Raw genomic sequence first — 21517 nt, forward strand, 5'->3', positions numbered from 1 at the left:
CAAAAGAAAGATGTTCACTGTTCACTCACATCAAATGGCTGGTGAACTCCCTTGGCAACAGCCTGGTACAGAGAGCTGGTGGCATTGCTGCCCCTCTTAACGTGTGGTCCAGCACCGAGGACGTGCTGGAGAACACTGAACGCGTTTGCTTCTGCACTTCCTATGGCTGCACTCTCTGCTACAAGAGCGGCATGGACGAGACTGTCTCCATTCTGTTCCCGAATTTCACCTGGGGCCATGTAAAGAAAGAGCAAGGAAGAAACCATTTTTTGGTTTTATTCTTCAATACTCTCTATGAGACAGTATTACTGCATTAAGATGAAGCTCTTCTCTGGCCTGGTCCTCTCCTTGCTACCCTGCCCTTCCCGCAACACATTCACAAATATACTTAACACATAATACCCAAGCAATTGATACTTTCCACAATGATTCTCTCTCTTTCCACATTGATACTGTTTGGTAGTAAACAATCAGGCCTATTATACTCCAATATCTATTGTGGGGGAGAGGCGGCATCCTGGTAAACTAACCTTACAGAACAAAATGCTTACCTCCATGGTACTTGGCTTTTGCACCAGATAAACCAAGGCCACCCCTTATGTTAAGAAACTGTTCAGCAACTTGCTTTAGGACAGGATGACTCACACCTATGTCAGTAGAAACAAACAAACAAAAAACTGTAGAACCAGAATTTCTAAAACACAATTGTAGAATACCTACTATTTTAAAAATGCTTCATTATATAATTAAAATATTATAATGCTCTTACAGAGATATGCATTTACAGCTTTATTATGTATTCATCTAGAACCTTTTTTTATGTAAATACTAATATTATTCTTTTTATTTTTAAAATGGTATCTTCTATTGATACTGTTTCTAACTTGTCTGTTGTAATTTACTTCTGAGTGGACTACACCAAACATGTAATGGTTATAAAGAATTCTATTATACTGATGTACCATTATTTATTTAATCAATCTCTTCCTGATGGACATGTTTCTAATAACTGGCTATTAAAACAATACTGCAATATGCATCAAGAGGCATTTTTAAAAGGAACGAAGAGATACTCCACAAAATGGGAAAAATATTTGCAAATCATGTATCTGGTAAGGATTAGTATCCAGAATATATAAAATACTCTTACAACTCAACAATGAAGAATAAACAACCCAATTAAAAACTGGCCAACGCACTTGAATGAACATTTCTCCAAAGGAGACACAAAAACAGCCAAAAAGCATAAAAAAAGTTGTTCAATGTTATCAATCACTACAATGGGATACCACTTCCTAAGACATATGATAGTACATATTGGTGAGGATGTGGAGAAGTTGGAATCCTTATACACTGTTGGTGGGAAAATAAAATGGTTCAACTGCTTTGGAAAACAGTTTCATAGTTCTTCAAAGGGTTAAATAGAGAGATATCCTATATCCTAATCCTAGCAATTCTACTCCTAGGTACACACCCAAAAGAATGAAAAAGGTATTTTGTTAAAAAACTTACACATGAATGTTTATATTCTTAATAGCTCTAAACCATGCAGAACAACCCAAATGTCCAACTGGTGAATGAACAAAATGTGGTATTGAAATATTTTTCAGCCAGAAAAGGGAATGGAACATTGGTACATGCTATAATATGGATGTACCTTAAACACATTATGCTAAGTGACTAAGTGAAAGCAGTCAGTTACAGAGGCTATTACTGTAAAATTCTCTTTGTATGAAATGTCCAGAGTAGTCAGCTCTCTACAGAGAGAAAGTAGACTGCCGGTTGTCAGATGCAAGGAGGTGGAATGAGGAGTGACTGCTACTGAGTACGGGGTTTCTTCTGGGGATGATGAAAATGTTCTGAGATTAGACAGTGGCAATAGCTGCACAACTCTGACTATGCTAAAACCCACAAACTGCACACTTCAGAACGGTGAATTTTACACAGTGTGAATTATACTCAATTATTATTTATAAAACAAACGAACAAAATCCAACTACTGCAAACAAAATTCTCATGCAAGTATTTTGTAAACTTATCAAAATATTTCTGAACGATAAATTCTTAAAATAGACCTCCAAAAATGTACCAGTTTGCACTCCTGCCAATAATTTTTGAGTGCCTATTTTTCCATACCTTGGTTAATACTGGGTAGTGTCTATCTTTTAATTTTTGCCAACTTAACAGATTAAAAATTTCTTAGTTATTACATCTTTTACAATAATTGTATACACACATAACACACTTTCTGCATGAACTGTTTGTTCATCCCTTTGTCGATTTTTTTATTAAACTGTACTTAAAACAAAAGCTCTTTGTAAAAAGCTCTTTGCTTAGAGAAATTTGCCCTTTGTCATAGGTTTTGCAAATACTGTAATGAATTTAAAAATTAGTACTTAAAAAAAAGGACTAGCTTTTTTCTTTTCAGAGTTGTGGAGGATTTATTTATATGCTATAAAACTGTGTTGGGGATATTTTAAAAATTTTATTGATGTATAGCTGATTTACAATGTTGTGTTAATTTCTGTTGTACAGGAAAGTGATTCAGTTATACATATACTTTTTCATTATGGTTTATCACAGGAAATTGAATATAGTTCTCTGTGCTATGTAGTAGGACCTTGTTGCTTATACATTCTATCTATACTAGTCTGCATCTACTAATCCCAAATTCCCCATCTTCCCTCCCCGACACCCCTCAGCAAGTGCAATTCTGTTCTCTAGGAGTCTGTTTCTGTTTCACAGATATGTTCATTAGTGTTGTATTTTAGATTCCATGTATAAGTGATATCATGTGGTACTTTTCTCTTTCTGACTTACTTCACTTAGTATGGTAATGTTTACATCCATTCATGTTGCTGCAAGTGGCACTATTTGATTCTTTTTAATGGCTGAATAATATTCTATTGAATATATGTACCATATCTTCCTTATCCATTCATTTGTCAGTGGACATTCAGGTTGTTTCCATGAAAGACTAGCTATTAAAATCCTATCAGGGTTTCCCTGGTGGCTCAGTGATAAAGAGTCTGCCTGCGAATGCAGGAGACACAGGTCTGGGACTGATCCTTGATCTGGGAAGATCCCAAGTGCTGCGGGGCTCCTAAGCCTGTAGGCCACACCTACTGTACTGTACGCCACACGTACAGCCTGTGCTCTGCAACAAGAGAAGTCACAACAGCGAGAAGCCTGTGCACTGCCACTAGAGAGTAGCCCCCGCTCTCTGCAACTAGAGAAAAGCCTGTGCAGCAACAAAGATCCAGCACAGCCAAATAAATTTTTAAAATTATGTATATAAAAATCCTATCACATACTGACTTTCTGACCTAACACAGGGTAAGTTCTCAAATTTTGTTCAATCCAGTAATCACATAATTATAGCTTAAGGGACTACTCTTTTTTAAAGTAACTCATACAGAGACAGTGAAACAGTATCTTTATTCTTAACTATAAGTGCAACATCTACTAGGAGTGCACCTTAGTTTCTCTTTTTTCAATTAACCACTTTCTAAAATGAGACAGACCATAAAGAATTGTGTAATCAGAATTTAAGAAAATACCCAAGGGAGTATATTATAAATTGAGGCTGGTTACCAATATAGTGATAGACTTACAATGTACTGGAAAGGTGTCCCCTTCACTACCCCAACAATTACAAAAGGAAAAGTCAGCAACCTCAGGGAATTTCCTGATTATCTACCACTTTCTCTGGGAGCCAAGAAACATGGAACTGTAAGTTATCTAGATATTGATATAACTGTAAAAGATGTATATATACACAGTTACATATGATAGTATCTGATTTTACAGTTTCAAGGATAATTCTACCTTCTCATTGAATATAGCTTCCTGTGCTATAACAGGATCTTGCTGTTTATCTATTCTATACATAATAGGTTGCATCTGCTCTTCCCAAACCAACCCTTTCCCGTGCTTCCCCCTTGGCAACCATAAGTCTGTTTTCTATGTTTGTGAGTTAAAAGAACTACTCTTAAAAGAAGCAAACTGACATGCAGGTAATTGCCAACTTACCAAGTCCAATCAAAGCCATTCTTGCACTTGTAAAATGATTCTGTACATAGTCATGTAACTGAGAAAGTGAAAACATTTATCTGGTTATACTGGTATAAATATAAAGAACTATAAAAATATCAAAGTGCAGTTTAGCAGAGAATAAACAGGCTTAAAAGCTGCTGTAATGAACTATAAGGGACTACCTAGTACTGAATTAAATTGAGCTTTTAAAAACCATTGCTAGAACTGAATGTGGTGATGGTTATGTAACTCTGTGAACAGAATAAAAACCTGAATCGTGCATTTTAAATGGTGAACTGTATGGTATGTAAATTACATCTCAGTGAAGCTGTTAATGAAAAAAAACATACAAAAATTAGAGCACATATTGGCTTGAACTTGAAATGGGACTAAGTTTATGATTTTTATTATAATGTGGTTTAAGTAGTACATCAGGTTCATCTTTATACAGGTAGTAATAAAGCACTGTTAACATTCTATAGTAGAGCTAACAGTTATATCACTATATTCCTCTTGCCTGTCTTTGAATATTTTTTGCTAATAAGTTAGTGTCTATACCAGGGTTTCCAACCTGGATGATTACAGAATTATTTTGGGAGCTTAAAAAAAAATTCATCAATGTCTCCCTACTAATATAGGTTAATACAGTAGATTCAATGTGAAATCTTGGAATCTTTATATAAAAGTAGGGCTAAAACATGCATTCTCAACTATACTACTGCTCCCAAGAGAGTGAAAATTACTTCTTGGGGGAAGAAAAAAAAAAAAGAAAATCCTTTATATATAAAGTACAAATATATATACAGTGCATAAACAGATATACAGTATATCTGTGGTGTTAAAAATTCATGGTGGTGGGGGGGGGGCAGCTAAAAAGGTTCCCTGAGTAATGTTTAGACTTGCTGAAGCTCAGTTTATTTAGAATTTGTGCCCTAAAACGAATGCTGTCTCCATCTATTGAGCCATCTTGGAAAGTCATACTCTTATTTTTTTCCTGGTGATGTTTTTCTACTGAATGCTGCTTCTGCTTAAAGTGTTCCAGCACCAATTTCTTTAGAATTTCCTTTAGCCTAGGGATACATTTTAAAAATGCTAGTAACTTTGATAATCATGGTTAATATCTTGGTATTTGTCTACACACACCTTACTTTTTGAAAAATGGGACCCTTTAATACATCCTATTCATAAATTATGAATGAAATTTCTGTAATGAATTCATAAAGTATGAATGAATGAAATGTCTGGTCAGAATGTAATTCTGAAATTTCTGTAATTCCCCACCAGGGAATTGCCCCTTTCATAATAAACACTTTTTTTTTTTTTTTAGTTGAAAGATACACAAAAACTGTTCAGACAGAATTTTAGTCAAAAAGCAAGTTGATGAATGGGCAATTTCCTGGTGGTTCAGGACTCTGCTCTTTACTGCAGGGGACATGGGTTTGATCCCTGGTAGGGGAACTAAGCTCCCACAAGCTGTGTAGTATAGCCAAAAAAAAAAAAAAAAAGGCAGCAAAGTGATGGAAAAAAAAGCAAGCAAGAGACTCTCTTAAATTAGACGACAAGAAAATTAGCAAACAAAACTGAGTGGTAGATGAACATTCAAATTAATGTGAAAATGAGCACATTTAAAAATGTAAGGTGTTTTATCAGTACCTCAACTGGTGTCACTTTTCCAATCCTATAATCAGGACAATATAAGGAATTAGCCAAGGCATTTCTGTAAGCGGCAGCATGCAAATTTTCAATGACGTCTGTAACATAAGTAAAGAAGCAGTTACAGAAACATTGTTTAAATAAAGACAACACCATGTAGAGAGCCTCGAAAACAACTATACAACTTTGGTCATCGCATTCAAGCATCGAAAATTTATTATCATTTAATCTCTAGCAACTTCTAAAATTCTGCCAGTCAAATGTGCTGAGAAAAATAAGATTCTCTGATAGCAACCTGTAAATGTCAGAATCCACCTGAAGAGGCACGCCAGGGCAGAGAGACACCAGCCAGGAGACTACAATAACTGTTCAGGCACAAAGGACGAGGGCTGGAGCCTCACTGCTGCCAGTGGGGAAGGAAGCTACTCAGGACACAGAAGTCATCTTTTCTACAATTTTACTATTCTATTTCTTTTACCAAAGGCCTGGGGTAACAAAGTTATCACGATGAAATATAATATGAGCAAACAGGAGCCAAGCACTCACTATGTTCCAGACACTTGACAGGCCTGCATGTGAGTGAAGTCCGTGCCATTCTGAGCCCCTGCAGTTGACCGCCTGCTTATACCTCAGTGGGCTACCTGCACGTTTCTGCTCCTACCACAAGTTCTTGACTTCTGAGAATCAGTGGTGCTTTTTTTATCTTACAGATTTGTTCTGCCAGGTATGCTTGTCAAGATTATATAACCAAACATTCTATAAACACAAACATGAATACAAAAAAGGTTTTTTTAAATTAAGCTGATTGCTTTGGAAAAACCCAATAAAAGGGAGCTGGCTAAACAACAACAGCAATATATAACAGTAAAAGTAGCAGCAGCAGCAATAAACTGCTGCCAGATTTGGTGTAAGTAAAACAACCATTAAAAAACACCAGGGGGTGCTCTGATACAACCTAGAGGGGTGGGATAAGGAGGGAGGTATAAGAGGGAGGGGACATATATATACATATGGCTGATTCATGTTGATTTAAGGCAGAAACCACCACAATACTATAAAGTAATTATCCTCCAACTAAAAATAAAAGACTGTTAAAAAACAAAAAACACCAGGGAACTTCCCAGGTGGCACAGTGCTAAGAATCCATCTGCCAATGCAGGGTACATGGGTTTGATCCCTGGTCTGGGAAGATTCCACATGCTGAGGAGCAACTAAGCCTGTGTGCCACAACTCCTGAACCTGCGAGCCTGGAGCCCATGCTCCACAGCAAGAGAAGCCCGCTCCCCCAAACTAGACAAAATCTGCGCACAGCACAGAAGATCCAGTGCAACCAATAAAAAAACAACAAAAAAAATCAGCGGTGGGAGGATGGGCATAAAACACAGGTGAAAGGCCTAGGATTCTGTAATAAATTTACATATTAACATGATGAAAAATAATCAATAATACAAATGTTTAGAAATGAACAATGTTTTAAAAAGTGGACAAATTTTTGGAAAGCGTATTTTCAAACCCAAGGAGAAAAAGAATTTCAACAGCAGTTTTATTCCTCTACAAATTGATTTTCTTGAAATCCCAGTATCTTAGAAACAATGGAATATAATCTAAAAGTGCACTTACGAGCCTGTGGATTCTGAAGAGCCACAGCTTTGTCAATCCTTAGCTGAGGCTGAAGGGCAGCTACCTCCCAGCGTCGAAATTCTGGTGCTGTGGTGACATTGAGCAGGAACTCCATTAGAATATCACTACAGAAGACATGAAGCTCAGAGTTACCAGTCAAAAATTTAAAACGAACATCCATTCTACATAACTGTAATGCTTTTTATTAAACTTTAGGCAGTTTGTGAATAACAATCCAAAACCAACATCAGAGGTCATGCCACACTGAAAAAAAAAAAAAAAAGAGTAGAACTGAGCATCTAAGTACTTCTTTAAAAGCAGATCTTCTAAATAAACACAGGTACTCACACATCATCCCGCAGGCATTCCACAGTATAGGCCATGTTTTCCCTTGTTGACGTCACGCTGAGTCAAAAATAAATTACAGTGAATTATCTAAATCAGAAGAATAAGCTTTCTCTTATATCTTCATGAAATCAATCTTTTGGAAAAAATATTTTGAAGTACAAAAAGTATAAGTAATAGTAAACAAAAATATGCACACTCAACTGAAGATTTAACTATTTAAAAAAATCTTAAATAAGAAAACAGTTAAGTATTTCAACTTGACAAAAAGGAAGAAAGTCCTGACATATTACACTTGGATAAACCTTGAAAACATTTTGCTCAGTGAAGTCAGTCAGTCATGAAAAGGTAACACGTACTATTTGATTCCACTGATATGAGGTACCTAGAGTAGTCAAAATCATGGGAACAACACAGAATGCCGCTTGCCTGGGGCTGAGGGAAGGGAAGGTGGTGTTTCATAGCTACAGAGTTTGGGCTGGGGAAGATGAAAACATTCTGGAGATGGGTGGTGGTGATGGTTGCTCACTGACACTTATTGTTACAGAACTATACATGTTAAAGGTGGTACATTTTATCCTATATGTATTTTACCACAACTTAAAAAAGGCAATTTTAAAGTTGAAGATCTCTTTGTATTCTTCCCAGGCTCTCACACTTTCTCCCACTTGAGACAAACATAATTATAAGCGTTACATATTATTTTGTTAAAAACCTCCTCATACCTTCAAAAAATCTTAAAAATTGTTTTCCAAAAAACATTTTGTTAAGTCTGCCATGTTGATACAGACTGAATTCATCTCTTAACTGCTGTTCGTTCCTAACTGTAGTAGTCCCAGCATATTATTGTATCATACTTTACTTATCCACCTCTTTAAAGACAGGCATTTAGATTGTTTCCAGTCACAATATAAAGAATTCCTTTGTGCATGTAGATTAAAAACTGTTAGGTTGAAGAATATGCTCATTTTTAATATTAATTGATATTTCTTGATTCTTTCCTAAGTAGCTGTATCAACTTATACTCCCACCAGCAGTATAAAATGGTTTTGAACTGTTGATTTAAGATCATTGTTTCTGGGCTCTTCTGGGAACAGCCTATTCCTATCTTTGTTCCTATCCATTTACTCTTTGGTTGTTTTCCTAATTTGCAGTTCTTTATTTTTCCAAATAATCCTCTCCATATTACATATGTTACAAATACCTACTTTTAGTTACTTAGATTTTTACTTTCAGGCATAAAGATGTTTTACATTTACGCAGTCAAATTCATCAGTCTTTTCCTTCTTGTGCCTTAAGAAACTGTTAACCACTTTGATAACAGAAAAGTTCCTTTACAACTGATCATCTTATGGTGTTTTCACTATTTCCGATTATTTATTTTTAACAAACCTTAATTTACCACCAACTGCTTCAATTCCACGGGTTATCTTGAAAGATGAAGCTCCTTTTGTAGTCTTGGAAAAGAAAAAAACAACCATTTTTGGTATTTTTTAATGCCAAGTTTGCCAAACATGACTTTATGTCAAAATCTAATGTCTGTCATTAAATTCAAAGGAACACTAACTAAAAATACTGCCTCTTTTTAAGAAATGCCCAACAAAGTTGACCCAAAGGCACAAGTATAGATTTTTATATAAAGTATTTAGATAAAAATTCAATTATCAAATACATGCTTGTTGGATTCATCAATCTATTGTGAAAGAGATTTGCATATGGGAAAAATAATTTTCAATTTCTGGCACTTCTTTTTAAAAATTAAAAATCTTGTCCTTTTTTTGGTACATGATTCTTTTATTTTTTAAAAAATTAATTAATTTTAATTGGAGGCTAATTACTTTACAATATTGTGGCGGTTTTTGCCATACGTTGACATGAGTCAGCCATGGATGTACATGTGTCTCACTATCCTAAAAATGTTGTCTTTTTACTGATTTCTTATGCTCTGGATGGACACTAATTTACTGCTTCCCTGTGATAAGTATCCTGTGATTTTTCACGCTATATTAGGGGACTGTATTTGAAAACATGCCCAAAATTCATGTCTACCCAAGAACCTACAAAAGTGACCCTGTTTGGAAATAGCCTTTGCAGATGTAAATATTTAAAATGAGGTCATGCTGGATAAGTGTGCCCTTCAGTAAAAGGGATATTTGGACACAGAAACACAGACAGACAGGGCCACGTGAAATCAGGGGCAGATATTGGAATGATGCAGCCGCAAGCCAAGGAATGAAAAGGACTGCTGGCAACCACCAGAAGCTGTGGGAGAAACAAAGGCAAGATTCTTCCTAGAGCCTTCAGAGGGAGTATGGCTCTACTGACACCATGACTTTGACTTCTAGCCTCTAAAACTGTGACAGGATAAACTCCTGGTGTTTAAGCCAGACTGTGTGAAGTAATTTGTTATGGCAGCTCCAGGAAACTAACATAGGGGTGTTGCTTTTAGTTCTTCTTTTCTGTAGGACCAAGATATCACAGATTTCTAAACACACGGAAGTAGTCAAGATGCTTACCAAACTGGATGCAAGACGAAGCAAATGAGAAGTTCCTAAATTGTTGGAGTTCTCATATCTGCTGCCTGCTTTAATGAACAAACCAATTCTTGATGCAGGAGCATAGTTTTCGAGAGAAGCAATCACTAAACCATTTGGTAACCTGGTAAACTGTATATAAGATAAAGCAGGATGTGATTAATGTCTTTATATTACCAAGAACAGTAAGGCGTGTATGTGTCCAGTGAGTAACTCAGGGGGACTAACCTCAAGGTCCTGAGGATGTGGAGGCACTCCTGCAGGGGCTGCTGTGGCTTTAACTTTAGGAGCAACTTTGAGGGAATAAAATCTCTAAACACAAAAAAAGACAGGTTACTACATTTCTCAAAAGAATAGTGCATTGTATCTGAGTTGGCCCAAGCAATAGAGGCTGTTCGGTGGTAAATAAACTCCATGGGAGGAGTCAGCTGATTAACCTATTAACTCACCCACCAGTTTACCATGCCACTCTTCAATCTCTATTGTTGATCTGTATAGCTTGAAGGAACGCTGAGTTGAACATGTTCATTTCTTATATCAAGATTCACTGCATTTTCTTTTACCTTTTAACTACCTTATTAGAGCTCCAAGTGGTCCTTTCTAGGCTCTAACGCTTTGGAACTTTTTGGAAAAGTGTGGAATAGCCACATTCATACCTTTTTATAGATTTTAGCATTACTGCTTCTCTTATCTGCCTAAAGAGTCTCATCTTTTTAGTCTACTTTCCAATACGACTTCATTTCCTTAATCATTTTAGTAACCTTTAAAAAGCATATCAAAGAAAACTTCATCCAAGCGCCCAAATATTTCCCATAGTATCTTCACTCTCTTTTGTGCTACATTAAGACTACACAACTAAAGGTTTTTTTTTTTTTTAATCTTCTTTGACTAATATACCCTGAGATTAACGATAGGTACACCCACAGCAGATTCTCAAAATGTAATATGCAGCCATGGGAAGGGATCCTCTTAAACGTCAGATAATGGATCCAAAATGTGTAATTTTATTCAGCTTTTTTTTTTGGCGAATGATATACAATACCACAGAATTAATTCTGATTATGTCTAAGGATCATAAGGTTACTAGTGGAGATGTTGAGAATTAAACCTTAGTACTCCCAGGATTAAATGAACATGCTGCCTGAGTTTCCCAAGGAGCCCCTCAGAGGCTGCATTGTTCCTACTTCATGTTGTCCAGGAGGGCTGCTGGTTGTGCATTCAGCTCCAATGCTGTACTATCGAAAAGTTGGTTCCTAGTTTACATTTGCTGTTCAGTTCAGTTCAGTCGCTCAGTCGTGTCTGACTCTCTGCGACCACATGACCACCAGGCCTCCCTGTCCATCACTGACTACTGAAGTTTACCCAAACTCTTGTCCATTGAGTTGGTGATGCCATCTAACCAACTCATCCTCGGTCGTCCACCCTTTTCCTCCTCCCTTCAATCTTTCCTAATATCAGGGTCTTTTCAAATGAGTCAGCTCTATGCATCAGATGGCCAAAGTATTGGAGTTTCAGCTTCAACATCAATCCTTCCAATGAACACTCAGGACTGATCTCCTTTAGGATGGACTCCTTGCAGTCCAAGGGACTTTCAAGAGTCTTCTCCAACACCACAGTTCAGAAGCGTCAATTCTTCTGTGCTCAGCTTTCTTTATAGTCTAATTCTCACATCCATACATGACTACTGGAAAAACCATAGCCTTGACTAGATGGACCTTTGTTGACAAAGTGATGTCTCTGCTTTTTAATATATTGTCTGCTGCTGCTGCCGCTAAGTCGCATCAGTCATGTCTGACTCTGTGCGACCCCATAGACGGCAGCCCACCAGGCTCCCCCGTCCCTGGGATTCTCCAGGCAAGAACACTGGAGTGGGTTGCCATTTCCTTCTCCAATACATGAAAGTGAAAAGGGAAAGTGAAGTCGCTCAGTCGTGTCTGACTCTTAGCGACCCCATGGACTGCAGCCCACCAGGCTCCTCTGTCCATGGGATTTTCCAGGCAAGAGTACTGGAGTGGGGTGCCACTGCCTTCTCCAACATGTTGTCTAGGTTGGTCATAACTTTCCTTAGCTCTTTCAAATTATACATTACAATTAGCTTTGCTTTATTATCATCAATTTCATTTGCTGGGTGTGGTACAGTTAACTCTACTAGTGATTCTAGCTTTTGATTTTTCCAGAAAGTAAAAAATTTAAGATATGTAGGCACATCAGATGCTAAGGCAGATTTAGGTGCTCTCCTCTCAAATGTGCCTGAGCAGTGACACTTTGTTGATAATGTACTTTCTATAATTCGTTCCATTCAAACTTGTTGCAAAGAATTATCCTAGTAACTGTCCATACAATTACTGTTTTAATAACAAAAGATGTATACATTTATTCTTATGTAAAGTAAGTGCTGTAAGTAGAAACAACAATTGCTTTCAAGCTTACTGCAATTTGCTTACACTGGTCCTCTTCAACTCTGTTACCTTTGAGTTCTTTTTTCTACTGAAAGGTGAGGATGGAATGAATGAGGAGGTTTTGAGGTCTTTGGCTAGTCCAACTGGACTTCCCTCTAAGGGTTATTAAAATCACCGGTTAGTTTAGGGGTGCTAAGAAGGCTAAGAGAATTACAGTCTAAATCATGGTCATTTGTATAATTCATAGTTTATCTATTTAAATATTAAGTTCCCGGAAACTCCATTCCCTGGTTTTTCCAACCTTCTAGTAGATTACTACGTTACTTAGCAACCCAGGCTCTCTTGGTATTTCGAGCTGGATAATTCTGCTGTGGATGTTCAGCAGTAGCACTCCTCCGGCCCTCAGGTTGTCACAACCAAAATCGTCTCTAGATATTGCCAAATGTCCCCTGGGGGCAAAATTGGCCTCGAAGAGTTGTTTTAAACTCAGAGGTTGAGACTGTCCCCTCTTGATAACCACCAGTCCACAATGATATAACACTGATACTGGAGTTTTCCCCAAGTGACAGCTATGTGTCAGTCGGACAAGGAGGAGGAGCCTTAAGAAGCTCTAAAGGGAAGGCCAAGAACCTCTCCTGGATAATATTAAAACAAGATCAAGAAAAGCACACTTTATGCAGCCAGGACACGACAGTAACAATCAAGTTCCAGGTTCACTGAAAAACGCTATACAGGTATTAGCTCATTTTTTCCCTTATGATTTTACTCATAACCCCGCTTAACAGTTGGAACAGCTGATGCTACATGATGTGCCAAGAAACAGGCAGCAGCTGATAGGGTAGGGATGGGGGACTAGGTCTACACCGGCCTCCTGTGACCCATATCTCATGGTCTCCTTCACCTGCACGCAAGTGCAGCAATGACCTTCAAAGGTGTCTCCACCGAGTCGCTTCATCTCTGCTCTCAAGCCCCCTCTCTCTCTGCACGTTTTCCTGCATTAGGTCTCCTCTGCTCAGAGCATGAGCGGGCCTTCCAAAGCCTGACCCATCCAGCCTGGAGCCCAGTTGGCCTCCAGGGTTCTGCTGAAGGGCAGAACGAAGCCCAGGGCCCAGGGGCCCCAAACCAGGCAACTCCGGTCCGTATGACCTTGCTGACCATCTGCTTTCCAACCCTTCCCCAAGCCCGCCAGCTGTGCTCACCGAGAGGGACCCGGCTCTGGTTAACAGCTTCATTGCTCAAGATTGTTCTGAGCCTCGGTCACTGCCGCCTTAGAGGAAAGCAAGATGGTGGCGGACAGCGGCAGTGGCCCAGCTTTCCCTGCGACACTCTTTCCCACGTCTCTTACGTGAGGGACTCTCTAGACGACCGGCTGCGCTCTACTGCTCCTTGGAGGTTGGGCCAGTCCAATTCCTCCAAGACATAGGATGCGGAGACGCATAATTTCATAAGGGAGTATTTAGAAGATAGTTTCAGTTACCGATTTTTTAGTTCTCTTCCTGGCCTGGATATCCACTCTGTAATCTTCTGACTACTCCTGCGACAGCACATAGCAGCCTCTCTCCCTCCCCCCCGCCACTTTGGATTCTCCCGATCCGGACTGTCCAATGAAAGAGTCGGGTTCCGCGATTCCTCCCGCGGCGTCTGGGCTCGAGCCATCTGAACTCCAGGACTTCCCGCTCCGTAGGAGCCGGCGGCTTTAGAAGACCTTCCTGTATCTGCTCTTCTGCAGATAGGCTTCGAAACCGGGTGTGATCGCCTGTTGCTTGGTGAAGTCGTCATTAGATCATTAGCTCCATGAGAACTTAGGCCTTGTCCAATTCTCTTCTCTAACTGCCAGACCACGCCGGGGATACACCTAGGTGAGACGGAAGCTTAGGCAATCAGTACAACTAAGGTCTCTGCTGTCCTGGAGTTAATAATCTAGGCTGGGTTTACGTAGAAAATAAAAACTGCACTATAGTTTTAGAAAAATTAAAATGTTTTGAATAGTAGTGGTGTGCGTGTGAGTGGGTGAGAGAGACTTCTAAGCTGAAGCTTGCATATGGAGAGTCATGTGATTGCTGAGAAAGTGAAGTGAAAGTCGCTCAGTCGTGTCCGACCCCACGGACTGTACAGTCCATGGAATTCTCCAGGCCAAAATCCTGGAGTGGGTAGCCTTTCCCTTCTCCAGGGGATCTTCCCAACCCAGGAATGGAACCGAGGTCTCCTGCATTGCAGGCAGAGTCTTTACCAACTGAGCTATCAGGGAAGCCTCACGTGACTGCTGGGGAAAGAAAATTCTGTGCTCTTTTCCGTAAGTATTAACTAAGAAGTTGTCTGTGCCAGACACTATGTTGAAGATTAAGGCACGATCCCTGCCCTTCAGGGACTTATAGTCCTGTACCTTGCTAAGTTGCATGGTTGGGAAACTAACATTAACATCATTTAGGAGTTTGTTACAAGTGAAGAATTTTCAAATCCCATACTGGATCAAAATCTGCATTTTTAGAAGATCCCGAGGTGATTTGTATGCACATGAAAATTACATAAGGCATTACAGAGCAGAGAAACTAATACCCTCAGCCTGTGTCTGAGCTTCTCTACACTCACAACTCTGTAATAGGCGATTACAGGGGACACCTAAGACCCAGCAATTGAGAATATGGCAGGAGTTCCCTGCAGCCTAGTGGTTAGGATATGGAACTGCCACTGCTGTGGCCCAGGTTCGATCCCTGATTGGGAACCGAGAGCCTGTAAGCTGTGGGAGGTACAGCCAAAAAACATTTTTAAAAAATGCGAAAAAAGAATCTGGCACAAAAACTGGTAGATTTACATAGCGGTGCATGAGATGATTTAAAGTTGGTACATAAGACTTCCTGGTGGTACAGTGGATAAGAAGCTACCCCCTGCCAATGCAGAGGACACAGGTTCATCCCTGGTCCAGGAAGATTCCACATGCAGTAGATCAACTAAGCCCCTGCCACAGCTAGTGATCCTGCTCTAGAGCCTGTACATGGCAACCACTGAAGCCCCTGCACCTAGAGCCTGTGCTCAGCAAGAGAAACCACTGCAAGGAGAAGGCGGTGAACTACAACTGGAGAGTAGCTACCCTCGCCCCTCCCCTCCCCCCCACCCCCCTCCCCCATTGCAGCAACTAGAGAAAGTGCATGCATAGTAACAGAGACCCAGCACAACCAACAAATGAAATAAATAAAGTTGGTACATAAATGAACATTGTTCTATTTAATGGTTACATATTGTTTTAAATATTATGGCAAGCAATGCTGATAATGAGTTTCCTTTTGGCATATGTTTATAAAAGAATAAAAGATTGATGTAAACAACATTAAATAAATTAACTAGAGGTGATGTGGACATATGGAAAAAATAACGAAGGTGTTAACAAGGAGTAAAGTTTGAGAAACATTTCGCTGATCCAGACACCCACCTGATTAAAATATTTCAATGATTTCCCATGTTTTTCAGGATAAAGTTCACATTGATTAACGTGATATACAAACCTCTGTCTCCAGTACTTTTTAATCACTACTCTCAAATTAACTTCACCCCTGAGAGTCCTTGGAACTTCATCATGCAGTTGAGGTTAGGTGGGGTCCACAAATGCACATGTCCATGAGCACACTGCTATTTAGAATGTTTCCTTCTTCACTTATAACACCACCAATGCATCGAACCATAATTGTGACCCAAATTAAAAAACCTGTTCAAAATGTGGTAGTGTATGACATACAATTCACGATAACAGCTACATAAATAATAAAATACTGTTTATTAAGTATTTTGCAACATTGCAACATTGCTTATTAAGTTTTACAGTACAAAGAAAGACTGCCATCTTGTGGAAACACCTACTACTTCCACATGATGTTGTGACCTACCTAACTCAGTGACAGCTGTTTCTATGTGGAGCAAGGCTGTGTATGTAGAGATGGGATACTATCGTTAACATGTATTTGTGACACTGGTTGGTGTTGTGCATTTTCCACCTCAAGCTTTATTTCCGCTCCCAGTCAGTCCTACAGTTAATTAGATAATTATAGAGAAAGAGGCTGGATCCATGAGCTCCAGTTCTCACTTAGAGTATATAAGGATATAATTTGGGGACATTAACAACTGAAAGTGGTGGGGATAGACATGCAAAGAGTAGAGTTTTTGTGTGATATTGAAGATAAGCTTGTTGTTCAGTTGCTCAGTCATGTCTGACTCTTTGCGACCCCATAGACTGCAGCATGCCAGGCCTCCCTGTCCCTCTCCACCTCCTGGAGTTTGCCCGACTTCATGTCCGTTGAATTGGTGATGCCAGCCAACCACCTCATCCTCTGTTGCCCCCATCTCCTCCTGCCCTCAGTCTTTCCCAGCATCAAGGTCTTTTCCAATGAGTCGGCTCTTTGCATACATATTTATTTAGTAAACGATGAAAAATTCTCAACACCACTAATCGTTTGTTGTTGCGCAGTTGCTAAGTCATGTTTGACTCTATGGGACTGCAGCAAGACAGGCTCCCCTGTCCTTCACTATCTCCCACAGTTTGGTTACATTTATGTTCATTGAGTCAGTGATGCTATTTAACCATCTCATCCTCTGCTGCCCCCTTCTCCTTTTACCTTCAGTCTTTCCCAGCATTCGGGTCTTTTACAGTGAGTCAGCTTTTAAAGTCAGGAGTCTTTGCAAAGTACTGGAGCTTCAGCTTCAGCAGCAGTTCTTCCTTTGAATATTCAGGGTTGATTTCCTTTAGGATTGGCTGGTTTGATCTCCTTGCAGTCCAAGGGACTCAATCTAGGATCTTCTCTAGCACCACAGTTTGAAAACATCAATTCTTCAGCGCTCAGCCTTCTTTGTAGTCTAACTTTCACATCTGTACATGACTACTGGAAAAATCATAGCTTTGACTATACAGATCGTTGTTGGCAAAGTGATGTCTCTGATTTTTAATACACTGTCTAGGTTTGTCATAGCTTTTCTTTTAATTCCATGGCTGCAGTCACCATCCACAGGGATTTTAGAGCCCAATAGAATCAAGTCTGTCACTGTTTCTATTTTATCCCCATCTATTTACCATGAAGTGGTGGGACCGGATGCCACGATCCTCGTTTTTTGAATGTTAAATTTTAAGTCAACTTTTTTACTCTCCTCTTTCACCTTCATCAAGAAGCTCTTTAGTTCCTCTTTGCTTTCTGCATTAGGGTGGTGTCATCTGCATATCTGAGGTTATTGATATTTCTCCCAGAAATCTTGATTCTAATTTATGCTTCATCCAGCCCAGCATTTCTCATGATGTACTCTGATAAGCTAGTACAAATTCAAATTAGAATGTTTTAATTTTACAATTTAAATGTAGTCCCAATGGTGGCCACAAAGAAAATAGCTGTAGAATATACACAAACGGAAAAGAGAAAGGAATTTAAGGATTTTACTACAAAATTCAACTAAAGACAAAAGAAAACATTAATATAGGAAATAAGGGACCAAAATAAAGCTGTAAGACATATGGAAAAGAAAGAGCAAAATGACAGAAGTAAGTGCTTGTTAATAATTACTTTAAATGTAAATGTAATCAAAAGAAATTAGCTGAATTGATAAAAACATATTTCAACTATATGCTGCTTACCAGAGACTAACTTTAGACCTTAAATACAATGGGTTGAAAGTGAAAGAAATGGAAAAAGATACTCCATGCAAACAATAACCAAAAGAGACCAGGGGCAGCTCTATTAATATTAAGGCAAAATAAACTTAATTTTTTAAATTTTGTATTGGGATATAGCAAATTAATATTGTCACAGTTTCTAGTGAACAGCAGAGACTCAGCCATACATATATCCATTCTCCCTGAAACTCCCCTCCCATCCAGGCTGCCACATAACATTGAGCAGAGTTCCATGTGCTATTCACTAGTTCCTTCTTGGTTATCCATTTTAAATATAGCAGTGTGTACGTGTCCATTCCAAAGTCCCTAACTATCCCTTTCCCCCATCCTTCCCTCTGGCAACCATAAATTTGTTCTCTGTGAGTCTTTATGTTTTATAAGTAAGTTCATTTGTATCATTTCTTTATAGATTCCACATTTAAGGGATGTCATATGGTATTTCTCCTTATCTCCTTATCTGTCATTAAGTATGCCATGAAATTAAAAGACGCTTACTCCTTGGAAGGAAAGTTATGACCAACCTAGATAGCATATTCAAAAGCAGAGACATTACTTTACCAATAAAGGGTCTGTCTAGTCAAGGCTATGGTTTTTCCTGTGGTCATGTATGGATGTGAGAGTTGGACTGTGAAGAAGGCTGAGTGCCGAAGAATTGATGCTTTTGAAGTGTGGTGTTGGAGAAGACTCTTGAGAGTCCCTTGGACTGCAAGGAGATCCAACCAGTCCATTCTGAAGGAGATCAGCCCTGGGATTTCTTTGGAAGGAATGATGCTAAAGCTGAAACTCCAGTACTTTGGCCACCTCATGTGAAGAGTTGACTCATTGGAAGAGACTCTAATGCTGGGAGGGATTGGGGGCAGGAGGAGAAGGGGACAAGAGAGGATGAGATGGCTGGATGGCATCACTGACTCGATGGATGTGAGTTTGAGTGAACTCCGGGAGTTGGTGATGGACAGGGAGGCCTGGTGTGCTGCGATTCATGGGGTCACAAAGAGTCGGACACGACTGAGCGACTGATCTGATCTGATGACAATCTCTAGGTCCATCCAAGTTGTTGCAAATGGCATAATTTCATTCTTTTTGGTGGTTGAGTAATATTCCACTGTATATATATACCATATCTTCTTTATCCATTCCTCTGTAGATGGATATTTAGGTTGCTTTCATGTCTTGACTATTGTAAACAGTGCTGCAATAAACATTGGGGTGCATGTATCCTTTCAGATCATGTTTTCCTCCAGGTATATGCCCAGGAGTAGGATTGCAGGGTCCTATGGTAGCTCCATTTTTAATTCTTTAAATAACATCCATACTGTTCTCCATAGTAGCTGTACCAATTTACATTCCTGCCAGCAGTGTAGGATGTCTCCCTTTTCTCCACACCCTCTCCAGCATTTATTGTTTGTGGATTTTTTGATGATAGCCATTATGACTGGAGTGAGGTAATATCTCATTGTAGTTTTGATTTGCATTTCTCTAATAATTAGCAATATTGAACATCTTTTCACATGCCTCTTGGCCATCTGCATGGTCTTCTTTGGAGACATGTCTACTTACGTCTTCTGCCATTTTGTGATTGGGTTGTTTGTTTTGATGCTGTTAAGCATCATGAGCTCTTTGTAAATTTTGGAAACTAATCCTTAGTTAGTCACATTGTTTGCAAATATTTTCTCCCAACCTGTGGGTTGTTTTTTCATTTTGTTTATTGTTTTCTTTGTTATGCAAAAGTTTTTGAGTTTGAGTAGGTCCTATTTGTTTATTTTTATTTCCATTATTCTGGAAGGTGGATCAAAAAAGATATTGCTGTGATTTATGTCAGAGTGTGTTCTGCCTATGTTTTCCTCCAGGAATTTTATAGTGTCCTGTCTCATGTTTAGATCTTTAATGCACTTTTTAAAAGATTAAAAAAATTTTTAATTGAACAATAATTGCTTTACAGAATTTTGTGGTTTTCTGTCATACATCAACAAAAATCAGCCATTGGTACGCCCATGTCCCCTCCCTCTTGGACCTCCCTCCCATCTCCCTCCCCATCCCGCCCTTCAGCCTGTCACAGAGCCCCTGTTTGAGTTCCCTGAGTCATACAGCAAATTCCCATTGGCTATTTTACATATGGTATTGTAAATTTCTATGTTACTATTTCCATACATCTCCCCTTCTCCCTCCTCTCCTCCCACCATGTCCATAGGTCTGTTCTCTATGTCTGTTTCTCCATTGTTGCCCTGAAAACAGATTCATCAATGCCATCTTTTTGGAACATGCTTCCCTTGTAGCTCAGTCGGTAAAGAATCTGCCTGCAATGCAGGAGACCCAGGTTCAATTCCTGGGTCCAGAAGATCCTCTGGAGAAGGAAATGGCAACCCACTCCAGTATTCTTTCCTGGAAAATCCATGGACAGAGGAACCTTGCAGGCTACAGTCCATGGGGTTGCAAGAGTAGGACATGACTTAGCGACTAAACCATCACCATCTTTTTTTTTTTTTAATTTTATTTTATTTTTAAACTTTACAATATTGTATTGGTTCTGCCATATATCGAAATGAATCCACCACAGGCATACACGTGTTCCCCATCCTGAACCCTCCTCCCTCCTCCCTCTCCATACCATCCCTCTGGGTCGTCCCAGTGCACCAGCCCCAAGCATCCAGTATCGTGCATCGAACCTGGACTGGCAACTCGTTTCATATATGATATTATACATATTTCAATGCCATTCTCCCAAATCATCTCACCCTCTCCTTCTCCCACAGAGTCCAAAAGACTGTTCTATACGTCAGTGTCTCTTTTGCTGTCTCATACACAGGTTTATTGTTACCATATTTCTAAATTCCATATATATGCGTCAGTATACTGTATTGGTGATTTTCTTTCTGGCTTACTTCACTCTGTATAATAGGCTCCAGTTTCATCCACCTCATTAGAACTGATTCAAATGTATTCTTTTTAATGGCTGCGTAATACTCCATTGTGTATATGTACCACAGCTTTCTTATCCATTCATTTGCTGATGGACATCTAGGTTGCTTCCATGTCCTGGCTATTATAAACAGTGCTGTGATGAACACTGGGGTACACGTGTCTCTTTCAGTTCTGGTTTCCTCAGTGTGTATGCCCAGCAGTGGGATTGCTGGATCATAAGGCAGTTCTATTTCCAGTTTTTTAAGGAATCTCCACACTGTTCTCCATAGTGGCTGTACTAGTTTGCATTCCCACCAACAGTGTAAGAGGGTTCCCTTTTCTCCACATCCTCTCTAGCATTTATTACTTATAGACTTTTGGATCAC

At 39.2% G+C, this 21517-nt stretch overlaps 1 protein-coding gene across 1 annotated transcript in view; it reads right to left on the minus strand.

Annotated features, from left to right (window-relative positions):
- The window catches only part of UQCRC2 (ubiquinol-cytochrome c reductase core protein 2), a 26217-nt gene extending 12336 nt beyond the window's left edge, over positions 1-13881 (minus strand). The window contains exons 1-10 of the mRNA XM_086375378.1: positions 13786-13881; positions 10416-10499; positions 10170-10319; positions 9046-9110; positions 7657-7713; positions 7309-7433; positions 5689-5786; positions 4033-4090; positions 552-647; positions 30-229 (exon numbers count right to left, since the gene is read on the minus strand). Of these exons, the coding sequence (XP_086231504.1) occupies positions 30-229; positions 552-647; positions 4033-4090; positions 5689-5786; positions 7309-7433; positions 7657-7713; positions 9046-9110; positions 10170-10319; positions 10416-10499; positions 13786-13818 (966 nt within the window). The 5' untranslated portion in view covers positions 13819-13881. The remainder of the gene's footprint in view (positions 1-29; positions 230-551; positions 648-4032; positions 4091-5688; positions 5787-7308; positions 7434-7656; positions 7714-9045; positions 9111-10169; positions 10320-10415; positions 10500-13785) is intronic.
- Positions 13882-21517: the final 7636 nt, after the last annotated feature.

The sequence above is a fragment of the Bos grunniens genome, chromosome 25, assembly GCF_055505025.1.
Source record: "Bos grunniens cultivar Pamir isolate PY7600 chromosome 25, Bosgru_T2T1.0, whole genome shotgun sequence".
Classification (NCBI taxonomy): Eukaryota; Metazoa; Chordata; class Mammalia; order Artiodactyla; family Bovidae; genus Bos; species Bos grunniens.